The sequence below is a fragment of the Lissotriton vulgaris genome, chromosome 7 (genome assembly GCF_964263255.1).
Source record: "Lissotriton vulgaris chromosome 7, aLisVul1.2, whole genome shotgun sequence".
Lineage (NCBI taxonomy): Eukaryota > Metazoa > Chordata > Amphibia > Caudata > Salamandridae > Lissotriton > Lissotriton vulgaris.
This window is the reverse complement of record NC_141695.1, coordinates 1,490,781,909-1,490,802,537: the sequence shown is the minus strand read 5'-3', so window position 1 is coordinate 1,490,802,537 and position 20,629 is coordinate 1,490,781,909. Positions and strand designations below refer to the sequence as shown.

Sequence of the window (20,629 nt, the reverse complement as noted above, 5' to 3'; positions counted from 1 at the left end):
TCTTCACTGGACGGACCACAGCTGCGTTCACTTTACCTACAGTAAGACCACAATCCACAACCATCCTCAACCCACCCTGCGAAGAAACTGGAACAAAATCACCAGCGACCAGATCTCCTCATCGCTTCTACTAAACCCCCCCGCCCACACCTCAAACCCCGACCAAGCAGCCATCAACCTCACCCAATGGCTATCCTACAGCGCCGACATCCTAGCACCGTTGAAAAAGCGCCTAATCAAGCTAGGCAGCAAAAACGCATCCTGGTTCAACGATGATCTTAAGAAATCGAAGAAACACTGTCGCTCCCTCGAAAAGGCCTGGAAAAAAGATCCTAACACCAGCACCAGGGACGCCTTCAAAAACGCCACCCGCATACACCACCAACTAATCCGGTCTGCCAAGAAAGCCACACTCAAAGACCGTCTAGATAACAACGCCCACAACAGCAAGGAATTATTCAACATCGTCAAAGAATTTACCAACCCATCAGCCAACTCCAACGACATCACCCCCTCCCAAGCCCTCTGCGACTCCCTAGCTTCCTTCTTCCACAACAAAATTGCAGACATCCACAACAGTTTCGACAACCGACCCGAAGACCAACCCACCCAATCTCCTGCGGGACCCTCACCCCCCTTGAACATCCTTAACGACTGGACCCCAATCTCCACTGAGGACACCATCCACCTGATGAACTCCATCCACTCAGGATCCCCAACTGACCCATGCCCTCACCACATCTTCAACAAAGCAGACTCCATCATAGCACCACACCTCCGAGATGTCATCAACTGCTCCCTCAACTCCGCCACCTTCCCGGAAAGCTGGAAACACGCAGAACTCAGCGCCCTTCTGAAAAAACCCACAGCTGACCCCACCGAACTCAAAAACTACCGTCCCATCTCGCTTCTTCCATTCCCGGCCAAAGTCATTGAGAAAGCTGTCAACAACCAGCTCGCCGCCTTCCTCGAAACCAACAAATCCCTCGACTCCTCACAGTCCGGCTTCCGAGCCAAACACAGCACTGAGACCGCCCTCATCGCAGCAACAGACGACATTCGAACTCTACTGGACAATGGAGACACAGTCGCCCTCATCCTCCTCGACCTCTCCGCTGCCTTCGACACAGTCTGTCACAGCACCCTTCTTCAGCGCCTCAGAGACGTAGGAATCCAAGGAAAAGCACTGGAATGGATCACCTCGTTCCTTACCGGAAGAACACAGAGAGTCCGCCTCCCACCATTCAAGTCAAAGGCCTCTGAAGTCATCTGCGGCGTGCCACAAGGATCGTCACTCAGCCCCACCCTCTTCAACGTATACATGAGCCCCCTTGCGGCCATCGCTCGCCAACACAATCTCAACATCATCTCCTACGCGGATGACACTCAACTGATCCTATCACTCACCAAAGACCCTAATACCGCCAAAACCAACTTACACGAAGGAATGAAAGAAGTAGCCAAGTGGATGAAGCACAGCCGTCTGAAACTGAACTTAGACAAAACAGAAGTCCTCATCTTAGGCACCTCTATCTCCGCCTGGGATGACTCTTGGTGGCCAGAAGCCCTTGGAAAAGCCCCCATCCCGACGGACCACGCACGGAACCTGGGCGTCATCCTGGACTCCTCACTCTCGATGACCAGACAAGTCAACGCCGTTTCATCATCTTGCTTCAACATTCTTCGCATGCTCAAAAAAACATTTCGCTGGATCCCCACCGAAACTAGAAAAACGGTCACCCACGCACTGGTCACGAGCCGCCTGGACTACGGAAACACACTATACGCCGGTGCCACCGCAAAACTCCAGAAAAAACTCCAACGCATCCAGAACGCTTCAGCCAGGCTCATACTAGACATCCCGCGTAAAGAACACATCTCTGGTCACCTGAAAAACCTCCACTGGCTCCCCGTAAATAAGAGGATTACTTTGCGCCTCCTAACCCATGCACACAAAGCACTTTACGATCTTGGGCCCGAATGCCTCAACACACGATTGTCCTTCTACACCCCCTCCCGTCAGCTGCGATCCTCCAACCAAGCCCTTGCCACGGTACCTCGCATCAACAAAACCACAATTGGGAGGTAGATCCTTCTCCTACCTGGCAGCTAAAAGCTGGAACTCACTTCCCACTCACCTTCGCCTTACCCAGAACCACCTAGCACTCAGAAAGCAACTTAAAACTTGGATATTCGACAAGTAATTCCCCACCCTCCCTCTAGCGCCTTGAGACCCTATGGGTATGTAGCGCGCTATATAAATCTCTTGACTTGACTTGACTATCTTTATAAGCCAGGTGAGTCTCCGTAAGAAGCACAGTATGGAGCCTATACAATTTAAGTTCCTCCCGCAGAAGCTGGCGTTTACATCCTTTGTTTAAACCTGACGCATTGCAGCCAATACACCTAATTAACCCCATTGGAACTCATTATTTAATGCGTTAGCATAGTCATTGAATACCAACCTGCACTACCTCACCCTGAAGCCTTTGCTAGGAAAAATAGCAAGTTTATAAAGTTCATGCACTCTCTATTACAACCCTGCACCACATTACTTCTCACTTTGCACCCATCCCCTTGGATGATTTCTCTCTCAAATTCCCCCTCAACCACCCTTGATACTCCCCCTCACCACCTGGCCCCTCTTCCTCTGAACTGAAGTCATCAAGAAGCAAAAAATAACGCAGGAGGCTTTTTCTTTATGTATGAAACACCAGACACCCCCCCCCACCCTGTGTCCTGAAAAAGAAATGCTCCCCCCTTACACTGCCAATTAGTTGTCAGCTATCAGGGAGCATGCCACCCAAAGTACACCTACAGCACCCACAATGCATCACATGAATAGAAATAACAATACAAAAAGGAAGAAAATAATATTAGGAAAGAGGAACAGAATAGCATACCAAGAAAAAAGATAACAGTGCTTTGATAAGGTATCTAAGCTAGTCTACTATACCAATAGTTTACCTTTATCTATTAAGCAGCCTCGTGTTGCCATTGGATTAGAGTATCTGTGTGGAGTATCTGAGAATGAATATCCTCAATTTTTTTGTCTTTTTATTAGCATTTTAGGTTTTCATAGTACAGTATGACCTTCAACCATTTCATCACAGCTATCTGGGCATGTAAATTAAACATTCATACACAGTATATTGTTACAAATTAGAGCCACGATGTCACAGTTGTGATGTCTCATAAGCAAAGGATAATCGCCTAAAGCCGGCTAGAATGTGGGGTGCCTAAGCGGGAAAAACTCCAGATTGGTCCATGACTGTCCACGCGTTGAGCCTTGTATATTAGCAGGATTTTGGGTGGACCCCCCCCCCCCCCCCCCCAATTTTGACTTGCATACAAAAATGCCAATTATATAACAACTGTAAATGAACTTAAACAACAGCGGTTAAACCACAAACACATACTTTCTAATCCCCTTCCTGCCTCCCTCTCCCCCCCTCTCGGCCCCCCTCCCCCGTGCGCGCACACACCCCAGCCGGGTCTGCACCTTAAACCTGTATGCCCCAGAGGGTCAATCATTGAACCTAATATTTTATCCAGACAGGACAACAGCCCACGGTACACTCCAACCCCCAGGGGCGCCCATCTAAACCTCCGCAGCATCCACATCAGAGAATGAATATCCTCAATAACCTTTAGGCGCACAGGTTCCTGTAAATAGACATGTGCACCCACTGCTTTTAGTGGATCGAAGAGCTGGCGCAACTTCAAGCCATAGTGTTTTTACACAGGTCCAATCTCACGAAAATGGAAATGGATTCTACCAGTATTAGGAGTAGCAGGCCGATCTTTAATAGATATGGCCTCTTGCAGAAGAAAATTACCAACAAAAATATGTATTGGGTGAGGGTATTGTGGACTGGCTTTATTTAAGAAAAAAGTAGTCTAAGCGCCAGCTGTATTTGATAGTCCCAATCCCAGTCTGCAAGCTTGGAAAATGCTTTTTGGAATAGTTTCATAACAAAAACTCAATGGTCAGATCCTTCCTTCCCTGAGGCACCCCAAACAGCCTTAGGTTGTTTTAGTGTTGCTGATTTTCCAAGTCATCAACCTTCCCCTGCAGAAATGTTAATTGGCTGTCATGTGTTTGGACTGTTCTGGCCATAAACACAGTGGTCTCCTCAGTGTCGGCGACACATTGTTGTAACTCCAATACATCACACGTAAGTGATGCAAATATGCAAGTCCCCTCTGATAATGATTGCTGAATTGAGAGATTATCCACCCTGACCTGTGCATACTTCTCTTGCGCTTCTAATCTTTGATCGTGCAGCACCTGAAGGATTAGAGAAAGTGAAGGTTCTTTGATGTCAGGAGTAACCTTTGAGCAGTGGTCTCAGTAGTTTCCAGGGTTACTAGGGGAGAGAAACCCAGTAGTGGGAAGCTGCCCAGAGAGTGAGGGCTGTTCATCAGATTGCTAGAGGAGTTGTGCGCTTTTACGTTGGCTATGGACTTTGGGTCTTTCTAAACCATATCCAGTTTCCGATCCTGAGTTTGATGAATGAGATATCATACCCTTGACTTCTCCCTTGCAGATAACCCATTTACGCAGAGGACTGCCAACGGGGCCCCCCTTTGTGCGTGTGACAGCACATTATATTGCTGGCTACCCTAGGGGTCAATAGTCTTTTTAAAGCTTTTAACAGATCTAGTTTTACTTTTCTTCTTCAAAGGGGAAGGGATTGTTGTTAAATGTGAGTCCTATGAGGTTTTTACTGGGTCCGGTGGAAGCTTGCCTCACTGTATAACAGGGTGGCTAAAGTAAAATTGATGTTTGTCTCATCAGCCATGCCAGTGGCCTGGTCCTGTGTCCCTTTCTGCATATTAAAGTTAGTACTGGTGTTGGTGGTACCCTCGTCTGCCGTAAGCTCTTCTCCCTCAGCGCCGGATACTCCCTGTGGGCCTGACATAGGTAAGTCATATGAGGTAGGGTTGTTGAGCCTGATATCCCACTCCTTCGATGTACTTGGTGGCCCCTTGCACTGATGCTGGGATATCAGCACGTGAATCTGTACACCAGAGCAATCAGCGTTAAGTGCAATAATGTCATGGTGCCCCTTGTGTTAGCTTGTAGCAGTATCTCTGCTGTACTATTTCCATGTTTCAGGCTGCTTGCCGCATCTGCCACCTCTCAGAGCACCAAATCCCCATGGGGGAGAGGGGACACACACAATGGGTCTCAACTGTGTTTTCATGAGCTGGCAGAATTGCACACAGAGTATTAATGATTGCTGATTATGATTAAAGATATGTTGTTCCCCCAGTGTGCAAGGGATTTGCTGCTTCACCTGAATGTAGTAATTTCAGGATTGGTTTAGCAACTTGAGAGGCAGCTCCTCTCGCTGCCACTGGCTTCTGTCTGTCTGCTAGCCAGAGACCTGGCAGATGACCTCTGTCCGCTGTAGCCGCAGTGGTCATTTCCGGTCCAGCAGCCAAAGAGGTGCGGGTGGTGCATCCTCCTCTCTGAGCACTGACTTCAGATAGAGCTAGACAAGGCCAAAAGAGGGCAGATGAGCCAGTGCAAGTACCTAATCAGCAGCCAGGAAAGCCTAAGTGTCCTTGCAACCAGAGCGTACATCAAGATAGCTTGAAGACTAGTAGGATCCCTTAAAACGTATTCAAACTTCTTCTTCAATTCCCCTTAACATCCATAGCTATACTCAGCTATATTCAGCCGGTATTCATCATTTTCTGTCCCTTCCCCTGGTGATGCAGCGTGACACCGTAGGAGCAACTCCAGGTACGTGCTCTCCATGGCAGAGTAAATCCGCCATCTCCCTTTTTCCACCTCCGTAAGCCTCCATTTCCTCTCAAAACAATCCTGAACCTGTGAAAAAACACCTTTGAAGAAAAAAGACTCTGCCTGACAGAAGAAGAACACATAAATAGCCATAGCTCCTGCTGACACCCAAGTACTGGACCTGCTCTCCATTGATCATGTGGTTGACCTCCTGATTGCTGCTCCAGGACCAGAAAAGCAGAACAACTCCTATATTCAAGAAATCCCTGTTGACCACCTAGGGTTGGATCCTGAAGGCGAATTGCCTGATAAAAACCTGGTGTCTATAAACAAGCTCTGAGAACCTGAGGGCTGCTGAAGTAACCAAATAGAGTTTTGAGGAAAGTGTGTCTTAGTCACTTTCTCCTCCTCTGGAGGACCCCAACAAGGTGTTGAAGCTTGGCCGAGGAGGGTTAATTTCATGGGGGCAAGAAAACCGGGTTTTTCCAGCTAGGACCATTTTGACATTCTGAAAACTGGTTCAGTGAGACCTTGTGGTAAATATATCTGGCCTTGTGGAGCTCTGCCGGCTACAACTTCCCACCTTGCCCCACTGGTGGCACCAAAAAAACTAACAAAGCCATCTGGTAAATACTACGTATTGGGCAAGGTGGCAAATGCATCTCTGTCTCTGTCTTTCTTTTCCTCTCTTCAAGCCACATAATGTAACCGTAAGACCAACCATAAGAGATTCATGCATTCCCAAAGTGAAGAGCAAAAGCTCCAGCTCTGGGAATACTTAAAACTATCAATGGATTTTCATGGGGTCATTCTCGGCAGACCACAGGAAACATAGAATTATCTTTTAAGTATTTCTTGGGGGAGGCTGTTGCACTCCTTGCAGTCCTCCAAAACACCTAAAATTTATGCTGGGGTTTTCTCGGGCCAGATTGGGACACTATCATGCACCAAAAAATATTTACCTTCTAACCTATAACTTCTTCACTTCCTTTGTATTATGTTTGTGTTGGTGTCCCGGTACATCTGGGACACCCACAGCTTTCTTTTTGTTTGGCCTAGCCGATACCCATTGTGGGTGCTGATGGGAGACGTACTTTGTTTTGGGTGGTTGCATCAGTGCCCATCCAGGGCACCTACATCTGTAAACTTTGTTAGGGGCTGTCGAGGTAGTGCCAAGATCCACATGGCCCCTGCCAGCTCCCCAGCCAGCACCCACTGTGGGTGCCGGCAGGAGCTGGCCACTTTGTTTTTTTGGTGGGTGCCACAGGGTTTCCAAGAGCCTGTATTACCCCTAGGCTTTGTGAGAGATCAAAGACTGACCCACAACCTTTAAAGAAAAATCATGAAATTAATCCCCATCCTTGTGTGAAAATGACAGACCTTTTTCAGCACTCTTTCCACTCTTGCACTGCCTTGTTTAACTCTAGATTTACCAAGCAACGTAGGGCTAGCAATGTGGCCTTGGGATTCTTTGTGAATCTGACATAAGGATTGCTTTGCCTTTGCGACATCATGTGTGACAAAAAGGCAATGCAATTCAATGATAAACCTGGCCCCTGTTATTTATGGCAGGATAAAGTAGCATTTATTACACTGAGATTATTGTTTGGGGGCTACAGAGGGAAGATCAGAAATATGTTAATTTGCGTTTCTGAGCTCAGTATGGTGTGAAGCATATAAATGGATATTTCTTAAGGTAGAAATGTGCCTATTTTTATAGATACCATTCATGGGGTCTGTAGAGGACATTGTTGAATAGGAACATTAGATTTGGGGTTTAGTAGGCACGTTATTAGAGATGGCACGCACCTTGATTTTTAAGGATACCATAGATCAACAATTTCCTGAACAAAATATTTAGAAGCATAACTAAGCAAAGCCGTTCATAAAATGTTTTGTTCGGCATTGGTACTTGTTATCGATGGTAAAAAGATAGTACTAGGAGCATACACTTTACCACTATATCAAGAAAGTGGATTTCTGTTGATGGTACTAGATGGGAAGAATGTTTGTACATATGTAAGCAGTAGAAGTAGAATAGTAGCACATTACAACCCAGTATTAGCACTGCAATACCAAAACATCACATTATAATAATACAAACAACAATATATTAATAGCAAAAACACACAGTAGAGGAAGACAACACAAAATGCAACAAGAAAACCAAAACACAAGAAATATACACACCTCCATATGACACACAAACAAAATACAATAATTTAACACAACACAACACGAAAACAAAGTAAACAACAAAGCAAACAAAACCATAGCACAACAATGCCCTTTTTAAAAAAGAATATATTTATTGATTTTATTTCAGCAAACAGTTGCATATAAATGAAAAACAGAAAAAATCTCCTTTATAGAAGGGTCCAATTGAGCAATCATAATATACATTAACACATAGAACAAAGGAGCATAAAATAGTCAATCAATAAAGCAGTAATAAATCAAATCCATTTAGAAATAGGAGCCCACACATTTTGACCAAATATTTTCCTTTTTACCCCCTTCAATTTATAAACCGCTGTTTCCAATTGATATATAGATAATAATTTGAGTTGCCAGTGATTAAAAACCGGTGGATCAGATTCTAACCAACGAGAAGTGATGCAAAACCGATAAACAGACATACAAATAAATAGGAATCCTTCTTCTGCTGCTGACCTCCTTCTAATTTGATTTGTTTGGAGTCCAAAAATAACCAATTCAGCAGACATTTGCATATCTATCCCCAGACTATTATTTAAAAATAATTGAACGTCCATAATAAATTGAGATACTCTGGGGCTGTTAAAAAAACATGTGAACAAGGCCCTTCTGTTGTATGTTTGTGCCATGTCATTGTATTATGTTGTGTAAGTGTTGCATGTATGGTGTTACAGATTTATTAATGTGTTGTCTTGTGGTTGTATTTTTGGTGTGTTTTATTGTGTTTTATATGTTATTGTTTATTGGTGTTTGTGGGTATGTAGTACAATGCTTTGTTGCTGCATTGGTGTTGGCTTGTGTATTCTTATAGTTTTGCGATTCTTTAGTTGTTGTGTTGTCTTCTCTGTTGGATATTTGTTGTGCTTTACCCTTAGGTTTTGTTGTGTTTTTGTTTTGTTGTTAATTTTTGTGGGATGTTTCTTTGTGCTACTTTTGTGTTGCATTGTAGTGTTGTCTTTTTGGTAATGTTATAGTGTCTTATTAACACATTCCATTGTGTTATGTTTTGTTGTGGAGTGTTTTGTGTTGTTGTTTTGGTTAGGTTGTGTTGCATAATTGAATTGTGCATACTTTAGATTGATGGATACTTGCTATATACTTGTTTTCTTCCAGTCATAGATATGTGCGCTGAAATGGATCATGGCTGTGAACACATCTGCATCAGTGTGCCAGGATCCTATCAATGTGAATGCAAACCACATTACAAGCTCAATGAAGATGGAAAATCATGCTCTCGTAAGATTACTTAATTTAGTGTGTACTATGTTTATTAGTAGATGCCGCACATTTGTGTTTGGAAAGCTTGCCAGTAAGTGTTATCTTTTCTGAATATTTGGAGTGATTCTGTCAATCCTCTACTGATACTTGCATTTATGGTGACAGTGTTATATTGGGGATTCTCGGTTGCTAACAGTCTGAAGAATGAGTAGCCAATATTATTGAAATCTGAGATCTCAGTTTGAATTGACATGCTTCCCATTTCATTGGCACAAGATGGAATTAATCTATGTAGTTAATTCTCTCAGAGGCAAGATGTTTTGGTGTGTTTTGTGGTAAATTGTGTAGATATCTTGAGTCTCAAACCCACAAGTCCTGGTATTAGGTTGTTGTTAAACAGTCAACTATTCTATTATTTGAGAAGAGTGGCACAGGGTGAAGTAAAAGAATAATATTTTTTTATATGCTTTGGAAAATGTATTAGAGAACTCAGGATAAGACTGGCACTTCACCATCACTTCCTCAAAACAATCCTTTAAAAAAATAGTTTTTATTATTGCCAATGGGATAATCATTAAACATTTTACATTTATAATATAGCATTTCAACAATACATTGAATTTACATATAAATCAAGTGGTTAATAGTACCTAATAAAAGCTAATGCATATTGCTACAATAAGCAAAAAAAACAACAAACAAAACGGAATATAATCAGTCTCCCATACTATCTTAATAATTTTGTGCAAGTCTGTCCCATATGGAGTCGTATTTCTTCATGGAGCAGATTCCTTTAGTTCTGGCGAACCCCAACTCCCTTTCATAAGTTTCCTTCATGACTGCCCATCATTCTGCTGCTCGATAGGGCTTTGGGGAAATCCATGCCCCTGCAGCAAGTGAAGCAGCCACAAGAATGATAGAGACGAGGGATCTCAGGCCAGAGTTAGCTTCCGCCTTATAACCTAACATAATCTCGTTCTTTCTCAAAGGATAATCTAAACCCAGGTGAAACCTCATAATATTCCTTGTTTCCTTCCAGAATGCCTCCAACTTAGGGCAGGTGGTGAACGTATGCACTATATTTGCAGCTGTCAGCCCGAATTTTGAGCATTTACTCCTGTTGCCCCATTATTACCCTCTTTCTGAGCCCAGCTAGCTCTCCTATCCAGAGTGTGATATAACATGCAGATTGTCTGAAATTGTTGCAGCTTTAGATTGATTGAGTGTACTGACCCGTCCAATGTTTCTAATGCAGTGTTCACCTCTATAGGATTAATGTCTAGACCAAAGGCATTGCTCCATTTTAACATCAATTCTTCGCTGCCATCCACCCTAAGGTGACAAGAGTGTTGATACATATTCCTTATTAGTGATTTCTGGGATATACCATGCAAACATGCTAATAATTCAGAGCTCTCTGGTGTCATTATCCCTTGCCGTCTCAATAAAAAGTCCCTGATATGCAGGTATTTAAAAAATAGCTGACACAGGAGTTCAAAAGAAAGTTGCAAGCTTCAAATGTTCGGAAGCCATTTAGGTCGTATAAGTGTCCAAGCTGATCGACCCCATAAATACCCCATAGCCTACAGACAGTCATAAAATTATCTCCGGAAGCATCGGCTTACCTCACAGAGGAAGATTGCCATGAGTTAAAGACAGGGCACATTTAGTTAAAATTTCCCGCCATATAAGCACAATATCTCTGATGGTCTTAAAGTGAACTCTCTTGAAGTAAATAGGATCATTACTTCTGTAGAGAAACATTCTTCTGTCAGACCCAAGCGCAATGAGAATGACAGAAGTCTTATTTCTCAAATTATAGAAGGCTGTGAAGATGGCCCGCAAATGCCAGCCAGTAGTACAGTTTAAAATCCGGTAGTTGTAGCCCCCCCCCCCCTGTTTTTAAGGAAGCTTTTTTTTATTTTTTTATTAAGGGGCATTTATAGAGCGCCTGGTTACGCAGAATGCGTGTCCCCGCGCTGAACTGAAGCACTCTGAAAGAGAAGTAGGGGAGGAGCCCACTATTTTGAGAAGAGGTAAGTTTTTAATTTCCTCCGGAAACTAGATTCGGAAGGGTCCAGTCGGAGGTTGAGAGGTAAATTATTCCAGCTTTTTGCCGCCAGATTAGTAAATTGTATTGCCCGATGTGCTCGCTTGTGCCCCCAATGAAGCTACTTATCTACCCTTCTAGTTTCTTAAAAAAGAGTTAGGGTTGCGTAGGGGAATAGAGAGGAACAAATATAAAAATGTGGGTAGTACTTTCATTTTTCATGATGCTAGTATGCTATTATGCTGATTGGCAATTTGTGCCAGCTTCTCAGATTTTTGATAACAGATTGCAGCAGTAGATGATAATTTAGGCTCAATATGATCTCATCGGTAATATGTGTGTATTAGAGCCTAGTGCGCATATGAACAGCTCAATATATAATGTGAATAATAGTGGGGAAAAGGACACCCCTGATGAGTGCCGCGATATATCCGAAAGGGAGAAGATTGTGGACTGGCATACAGCAGTTTAGCTTGTGGTTTACTATATAAAGCATGTATCCACTTACTATATTGGCCACCCAGTCTAAATGAGGAAGGTGTTGATCACAGACAGCCCCATACCACTCAATCGAATGCCTTTTCGGCATCTAGCAAGACCACCCACTTATTAAACACAGACTTACTTGCTATATCAAAAGCCATGATTGCAGTATTAACATGGGCCGTGGTGTCCCTGCCCAAGATAAAACCATGTTGTTGACTCTACACTAATCCTGGCATCAGATGTGCCAACCGAGTTGCCAAAACGGTCGCAAAAATTTTGGAATCTGTATTTATGAGAGATATAGGATGATAAGAACTACAGCCTCAGATGGCTTGTTCTTTTTTAAAAAGAAAACAATATTTGTTGTATTCCATAAAAGAGGCACTTCTCCACTTACCCCTATACATTGTATAACATTGCTCAGTGGTGGCACTATGATGCTCTTGAAGACTTTATAGAACTTGATTGGCTTGCCGCCTAGTCACAGTTTCAAGTATTTCTCCATGCATGATTCCTAGATTAAGGGATGCAGGCTCTTCTTCATTCAAGCACGGGAGGTTGCACTCTTTTTAGTATTTAGACAGATATTCTTCATTAAGTAAATTGATTTGTACATAGAGTTTTTGATAAAACTGGGAACATTGCTCAACTATTAACCGTGGATGCATATATAATGAGCCATATTCCCCGTTTGCAGCCTTGATTTGTCTCTTAGATTCATTATTAGCAAGCTGATGTGCCAGCACTTTCCTGAACTGTTCTCCATATTTGTACTGAAGAGAGCGATGCTTGTTATGGCTAGCAATAAAGAACATAAGAACAATAGGAGTAGGGAGAAGGAGGGTCCTAGGGAAGTTTAAAGACCAGCACAGTTATAATCCCCAAACTGACAATACACTACTAAAGAATAACTGTGGGTCTGGCTAGTATGTTTGTTCTGACCTGCTAACTAGTGTCTTCTATAAAGGGTATCTAGACTACAACAGGACTCTCATCCGTGTGAGAAGATTCCCATCAGTTCCTGACCTAACATCTTACACAGTAGATCTTTGTTTGAAACTACTGTTTCTTTGCACAATCTATGTTTTAATATTTGGGAGTGGTTGACTGAAGAATAAAGTTGTTGTTGCAACCATTACCCAAATTTTAACAGATCACTTTTTCACTCATACTATTTTTTATTTTGCACTGCTTTTCAGTTACCATTCACACAGAGAGAACCCCTGTTCACCTAGTCAGACATCACATTAAGTAAAATCTTTTTGTGTCTGCAACGGGTACTCCCAGCTCTGTGAAGCTGACCCATATGATGACAAAAGGGCGGCACAGTTTATGGAACTGATGGGAATCTTCTCACACGGATGAGAGTCCTGTTGTAGTCTAGATACCCTTTATAGAAGACACTAGTTAGCAGGTCAGAACAAACATACTAGCCAGACCCACAGTTATTCTTTAGTAGCAATAAAGAACAACAGGAGTATAACCCATAGACCGGATTGGGAACTGGGTATATATATGTTTTAAACAACAATGTCTCAAACGGATTTAATGAGGAAGGCACTTTGCGTTCTTTGCTGTGTTTCCCACTTGTCACTCGAGCCGTCACTCTTTGTTTCACGAGCACTACTTGCACACAGCTCCCTTGGGTTGCCGTCGCATTTTATGCCAACAGTGCTGTTACAACCAGCCGCGGCCAGTAGTGGGAGTACCGGCCGGGCGGTGATGTGGGGAGTGGGAGGGGCTGGGTGGGGGGTAGTAATTTTGTTGCTTGCACTGCATCACCAAATGCGATGCAGTGCGCGCAACAAAATTCGTTTTATTTATTTTTATGTTTACTTACCTGTTAAAGTCGTAATCCATACATTCCTACCCCCCACCCTGCCCCTCCCCCTCCCCACGTCACCGCCCGGCCGGTACTCCCACTACAGGCCGCGGCTGGTTATTACTGTCCTGTATAAAGTGTGAATTTCATATATGATGCCATGAGCACTTTTAAAAAGATACCAGGAGTCTCTCCTTTCTTTGCTACCTTGTAATGTTGTGTACATACTTGTGTATCTGCCTTCCTCATTAAATCTGGTTGAGATATTGTTGTTTAAAACATGTTATGGCTAGCAGCGGTCTTTTCTTCCAGCGTCCTACCCAGGGATGATTATTTATTAATCAGTGAAATATACAGCTGTTCCTGATTTTGGCCCAAGTGTTGGATTACCTCTGCGTGGAAGAAATCTAATGTGTTGGTGCTTGACAAGCAGCTGTCTTGATAGCTTCCTAATTTGTATTTAGCTGTAACATATATTGCTGGGTAATATCTGTTATATAAGCCATCATTGTGCACCATACAATAAAAGGGGAGGCAGTACCCATGTTGTGCTGCAAAAACTAAGTTAGTTTTTTTTAAATAAATAAGACAAACTCATTGTCTGTCAGTAAATACAGTGGGAATGGAAAAAGCTCCACTGATTTGTCTGTTACCTGGGGCTGAAAGGAAAACAAAATGGGAATATGGTCAGACGTTATCTTGGGGCAGACTTCCATAGCTGCAGATGGCAGTATTTTATCAGTGACAAAGGCCATATCGATCCTTGAATATTGTTTGTGTGGGGCAGAATAATATGTATACCCTGGCAATGCAAGGTGGAGTGTCCGCCATGCATCTCTCAGACAGTGCAACTGAGCCTGCTCAAGAATTGAGGCCCTTACTTTCACCATTCTTAAAGTAGCACCCCGGTTTGTAGATTCAATCCCATAATTAATAATACAGTTAAAATCCCCCATGATTAAAAGCTCACGAGCCAATCCAATAGCTCTGACATTAACTCATCAAATACAGCAGGATCATCAACATGCGGTCCGTATAAAGTGTGAAACACATATTTTATACCATTAATTTCAAGCTGCGCAATTGCCCTTCTGTCCCAATGATCAGTAGAAACTCTTTGTACTCAAATAGTTTGTTCACTAGGATAGCTACCCCTCTCATAGAGACACTCTGAGATGTGCAAACAATTGTTTGGTAGCCTAACTGTTTATGCAAACCCCTATCTTTAAAAGCCAGGTCAGTCTCCATGAGAAGCGCAATATGTGGCCTATACAATTTAAGTTCCTCCTGCACAAGCTGGCGGTTACTTTCTATGTTTAAAACTGATACATTGCAGCCGATAAACCTAACTAACCCCATTGGAACTCATTATTTATTGCGTTAGCATAGTTATTGAATACCAACCCACACTCACTCACCCTGACGCCTTTGTTAGAAAAGATAACAAAGTTATATATGTTCATGCACTCTCTATTACAACCCTGTACCACATTACTTCTCACTTTGACCCCATTCCCTTTTTTTGTTTCCTCATATCCCCCTTCAACCACCCTTGAACCCCCCTCCCAACCTGGCCCCCCTTCCTCCGCACTGAAGCCATCAAGAAGATGGGGAGAGACTGTGGTCTTACGGCTAGACTGCTGACTTTGGAGCTGGGAAACCAATGTTCGAGCCTCTGGGTCAACTCCACATCCTGTGATTCTGGGCAAATCACTTAATCTCCCCATGCCTACCAAAAGAGAAAAAAATGAATGTGTCCTTGTGTAACGTAACTGGTACTCCAATACCTTCGGGTGGAGTTTGCGCTATATAAATCTGCAACAAAAAAAAAGAAGAAGCAGAAAATAACCCAGGAGGCTTTTTCTTTATGTAGGCCAGTGGCCCCACCCCCTCCACCCTATGCCCTGAAAAAGGAATCCTCCCTCCTTACGCTGCCAATGAGTTGTCAGCTATCAAGGAGCATGGCACCCAGAAAAAATGCATTGCATGCCATCGGGCCCCCCCTTTGTGCGTGTAACAGCACTATTATATTGCTGGGTACCTTAGGAATCGATAGCCTTTTTAAAGCTTTTAATAGATCTAGGTTTAACCTTCTTGTTCCCAGGGGTAGGGCTTGTTGTTAAGTGTGTGTCCTATGAGGATTGTACGGGGTCTAAGAGGAAGCATGCCTCACTGGATAGCAGGATGGCTATAGTAAGATCTCGTAAACCACTCCAGAGGCCTGGCCCTGGTCCTGTTTCCCTTTCTGTGCTTTAAAAGTTAGTACTGGTGCTGGTTGTACTATCGTCTGCCACAGGCTCTTCTCCCTCAGAGCCAGATACTCCCTGTAGGCCTGAGATAGGTAAGCCATCTGAGGTAGGGCTGTCAAGCCTGACTTCACACTCCTTCGATGTACTTGGTGGCCCTTTGCTCTGATGCTGGGATATCTGGACACTAGAGCAGTCTCCATTGAGTGCAACAATGTTACTACCCTCAGCCGTGGTGCCCCCTCTGTTAGCTTACAGCAGTATCTCTGCTGTATGCTTTCCATGTTGCAGGCTGCTTGCCGCATCAGCCGCCTCTAAGAGCACCAAATCCCCACAGGGGGTGCTAACAATGGGTCTCAACTGTGTTTTCATGATCGGGCAGAATCGCACACACCAGATTGTTAATGAATACTGATTCTGATTAAAGATCCATAGCTCCCCCAGTGTGCAAGGGATCCGCTGCTTTACCTAAATGTAACAATTTCAGGATTGGTTTACCAACTCGGGAGGCAGCTCCTTTCGCTGCCACTGGCTTCTGTCTGCTAGCCTTGTCCTCTGTAACCGTAGTGGTCATTCCCAGTCTGGCAGTTGTAGAGGTGTGGGCTGCGTCTTGTCCTTTCTGTGCACTGACTTTCTGAGGGCCATGTCTCGAGCTCGGCGGAGAAGGGTAGGTCTGACTGCGCGGACACGGGAGAATGGAGCTAAAACCTTGGGCTCTTCCCTGATGTCTAGTCCCGCCGACCCCTCATGTGGCATGTAATCCTCAACCATTAGGCATAGGAGTACCCACAGAGGTAACAATTGACACACATGACACTAGCATGTTTTCCCTTGCACATTATTAAGGTCCTGATGAATCGCGGGTGACTAGACCCACTGCGTGAAACATGTCGACCAACATCACCTTTAGTCTCATCTAGGGTCACCCGACCTAACCTGCTGACACCTAGTGAGCTAACCCCCCCTTTTAATTGCAGCCAGGGGACCCCCAGAATAAACTGAATTCCGGTACCCCTTGCTACATTTTAATACCCCACACACCACTACACCTAGCCCGACCCACACACCCCCACCTCACCATAAGGCAGTTGGAAAAAGATCTCCGCCAAAGAGCCCCTCTTTGAGGTGAGCCCGTCGGGGATTGCACCGCCTCCCCGACGAGGAGCAACCGCCGATGATGAAGCATGACATCCTTCGGGGTGTGTGAGGCCATTACATCCAACAAAATGGATGCCCCAGGATGTTACTCTAACATCTGTGGTCATGCCAGCTAAAACTTCCCTCACTTTCCATAGGAACAGTACAGCAACCTCCCTTTGTTTCCATCGAGCTGGAGCTAGACAGGGCCAATGAGCCAGTGCGCATACCTAATCAGCAGCCAGGAATGCCTAGGAGTCCTTGCAACCAGAGCGTACATAAATGCCAGCATTTTTAAAGCGCACAGCTACCTCCGACGGTTGCGGTCGGGAAGATTAGGCAAGCTATTGCCCAGAGTCACATGGTGCTGGGCTAACATGCCACCCGAGCTGGGGATCGAACAGTGAGCCCTGTGGTCCGGAGTCAGGCACCCTGGCCGCTGCGCCACACCTCTTCCACATTGAGATGGCTTGAAGACTAGTAGGATCCAATCGAAACTTTTTCAAACTTCTTCTTCAATCCCAGTAACATCCATAGCTATACTCAGCCAATACACTGCATTTTCTGTCCCTTCCCCTGGTGATGCAGCGTGAGGCCACAGGAGCAACTCTAGGGACATGCTCTCCATGGTGGAGTCAATCCACCATCTTCCTTTTTCCGCCTCTGTAAGACTGCATTTCCCCTTAAAACAATACTAAACCTGTGAAAAAACATCTTTCAAGAAAAAAGACTCTGTCTGACAGTGAAAAGAAGAATGCATAAATAGCCATAGCTCCTGCCGACACACAGGGACTGGAACTACTCTCTATTGATCATGTGGTTGACCTCCTGTTCGCTAGCTCCAAGGCCAGAAAAAGCAGAACGACTGATATGGAGAAGTGTGGCTCACCGGTTAGAGGCGGCAGACCCAGAAGCAGAGGTCAGCCCGGGACCAGGGTTCGATTCCCGACGTTGCAGGGTACGGAACCAATGTCAGGGGGCTCGATAAATCTCATCTCGTGCCTCTCTAACCATGGGTCCCACGCTGCAACTCTGGGCAATAGCTTGCCTAATCTCCACAACGGCCCCCTCGCTGCCGGGGATGCCTGGCTTCACCTTGGGGATGCCCAATAGGGACCATCTCACAGGGAAAGCCAGGACGGGTTCCCCAGCGGTACACAGTGCCAAGAAACCCTGGGGTGAACGTGCGCTCTACAAATTCATACTAACATAACATATAGCCAAGAAATCCCTGTTTACCACCTAGGGCTGGATCCTGAAGGCGAGTTGGCTGGAAAAAGACTAAGGGTGGGCGTAGTTCGCGAAGTAGAGCTACGCAAAGTGCACTTCGCACTACGCGAACTTCACGTAGCTCTACGCAAGCTGCGTAGTAATGAAATGAAATGAAATGAAATGAAAAAAATATTTCTAAAGCGCACTGCGGCCAAGCGGCTTCCTGGCGCTAGGGGCAAATCAGTATAAACAGAGGATCCCAGAGAAATTAACCAGGGAAGGCCTGAAGGAAAAGAAAAGTTTTGAGGGCTTTACGAAAGTGGGAAAAAATAGAAATAGAACGAATAGAAAGAGGGAGATTGTTCCAGATCTGGGGGGCCCGCACGGAGAATCGGGTGCCCCCGGTGCGGGATTTACGAAAACGTGGGACGTGAAGAAGGGAAAGGGAGGAAGAGCGAAGAGAGCGGCTGGGGGCATGGGAAGAGATTAAAGAGTTAATGAAAAGCGGGGCAGAGCGAGAGTGCGCCCGAAAGGCCAAGCAGGCAAGTTTGAACTGGGACCTAAGGTGAACCGGAAGCCAATGGAGGGTCTTAAGGGCCGGGGAGATGTGAGCAGATTTAGGAAGATGAAGGATGAGGCGGGCCGCCTGGTTTTGGATAGCTTGGAGACGGCGAGTCTCGTAGGCAGGAATGCCTACGTACAAGCCGTTTCCATAATCCAGGCGGGATGTAATCAAGGCCGTGATGATGGTTTTGAGGGCGTCAACAGAAAAAAAACGGGAGATCTTACGGATAAGGCGAAGGGAAGAAAAACAAGAGGACACAACGGAACTAATTTGGGCATGCATGGAAAGGTCATTGCTGATCTTGATGCCCAAAGTCCGGACAGAGGGAACAGGGGAGGGAGGGGGGCCAAAGGAAAGGGGCCAGTGAACGGAGGACCAAGGATTAGACGAGCCACCAGTAAGGACGAGCTCTGTCTTATCGGGATTGAGCTTCAAATGATTGAAGCTCATCCACTGAGAAATGAAGACAAGAGTAGAGCAGAATTTAGGAAGAGAGTCAGCAGGGGATGAGAGATCAAAGACGAGCTGGAGGTCGTCTGCGTAGTTGTACACCGAGACCCCCAGCTCAAGAAGGGAGGAAACAAGAGGGCGGATGTAGAGGTTGAAAAGAAGGGGGGAAAGAGAGGAACCCTGTGGGACCCCAGAAGTGACCGGAAGGGGAGGAGCAGAAAAATCAGAAAGGTGGACTGCCTGTGATCTGCCCTGAAGAAAGGACGCGATCCAGGAGAGGGCCGTGCCCTGGATGCCCGCTGCGCTGACACGGTCGAGAAGGATGGCATGATCGACCGTGTCAAACGCAGCGGACAAGTCCAAAAGGACCAGGGCCTGGGGGAGGTTACTGTCGGCCCTCCCCTTGAGCTCATCCAGGACCGCGAGGACCACACTCTCAGTGGAGTGGCCGGGTCGAAAACCCGCCTGGTGGGAGGCCAGGAGATGGTTGTCCTCGATGTAGGCGGAGAGGCAAGAAGTCACATAGCTTTCGAGGATCTTCCCTAGGTAGGGGAGAAGGGAGATAGGCCTAAAATTAGATGGAAGGGAGGGGTCCAGGCCAGCCTTCTTCAAGATAGGAAGAACAATGGCAGATTTAAATGAAGAAGGGACACAACCCAGAGCCAAGGAAGAATTGAGAAAGGTAAGGGGGGGGACGGGACAGCTGGTGTAGAGGGTTCTGAGGATCCGTGCAGGAGCACAGTCCGCAGGGGAGCCAGACTTAACCTTGACAAGCAGGTCAAGGAAGAGCTCAGATGAGATTGGGTCAAAGTGATCCAGGGCAGAGGAAGGCGGGTGAAAATGATCAGATGAGTCAGGCCGAGGCACAATAGGAATGTTGGCCTTGATGGTGATGATTTTATTGATAAAGTAGTCATTCAAAGAGTGGCAGAGAGATTGAGAGGGGGCAGGTGAGAGAGAGGCGCGGTCTGAGGTGGCAAGACTGTGCACTAGGGAAAAGATCTCGCGAGATTTGTTGGCAGAAAGGGCCACTCGCTCAGTGAAATATTTGGATTTGGCCGCTAAAATAGCTTTTTTGTAGTTAATGAGGAGGGCTTTGTATTTGAGGCGAAGGGTAGGGCAGTAGTTGCGTCGCCAGTGACGCTCCGAGCGCCTGAGTTCAAGTTTCAGGGATTTGAGGTCATTGGAGAACCACATGTGAGCGTCATGGCGGCGAGCATATTTAATCTTTTTAAGAGGAGCGGCCTGGTCGCAAGCGGAAGAAAGCCAAGCGGTGATGGCATCCGCCTGACTTTCCAGAGGCAGGTCAGTCAGGGTAGGAGCAGATGACGACAATAGGGAAGAGAGATCATTAAGATCAGTCTTGTTCCAGCTCCGAGCCAAGATGTTTTTAGGCAAGGGGGCTTTCTCGGCTTGGGCCAAGTGAATGGGGAAGGAGATCATGAAGTGATCCGACCAGACACAGGGAAGA

The 20,629-nt window shown here is 45.4% G+C and overlaps 1 protein-coding gene across 8 annotated transcripts in view; it reads left to right on the top strand.

Annotated features, from left to right (window-relative positions):
* MATN4 (matrilin 4) overlaps positions 1 to 20,629 on the top strand; it is a 211,210-nt gene that overhangs the window by 102,293 nt on the left and 88,288 nt on the right. For 6 of the 8 annotated variants that reach the window (XM_086932307.1, XM_086932305.1, XM_086932304.1 and 3 more), the window contains one exon: positions 9,086 to 9,208. The exons of the other annotated variants lie outside the window; for them this stretch is intronic. In XM_086932307.1, the coding sequence (XP_086788433.1) occupies positions 9,086 to 9,208 (123 nt within the window). The remainder of the gene's footprint in view (positions 1 to 9,085; positions 9,209 to 20,629) is intronic. 8 annotated transcript variants of the gene reach the window in all.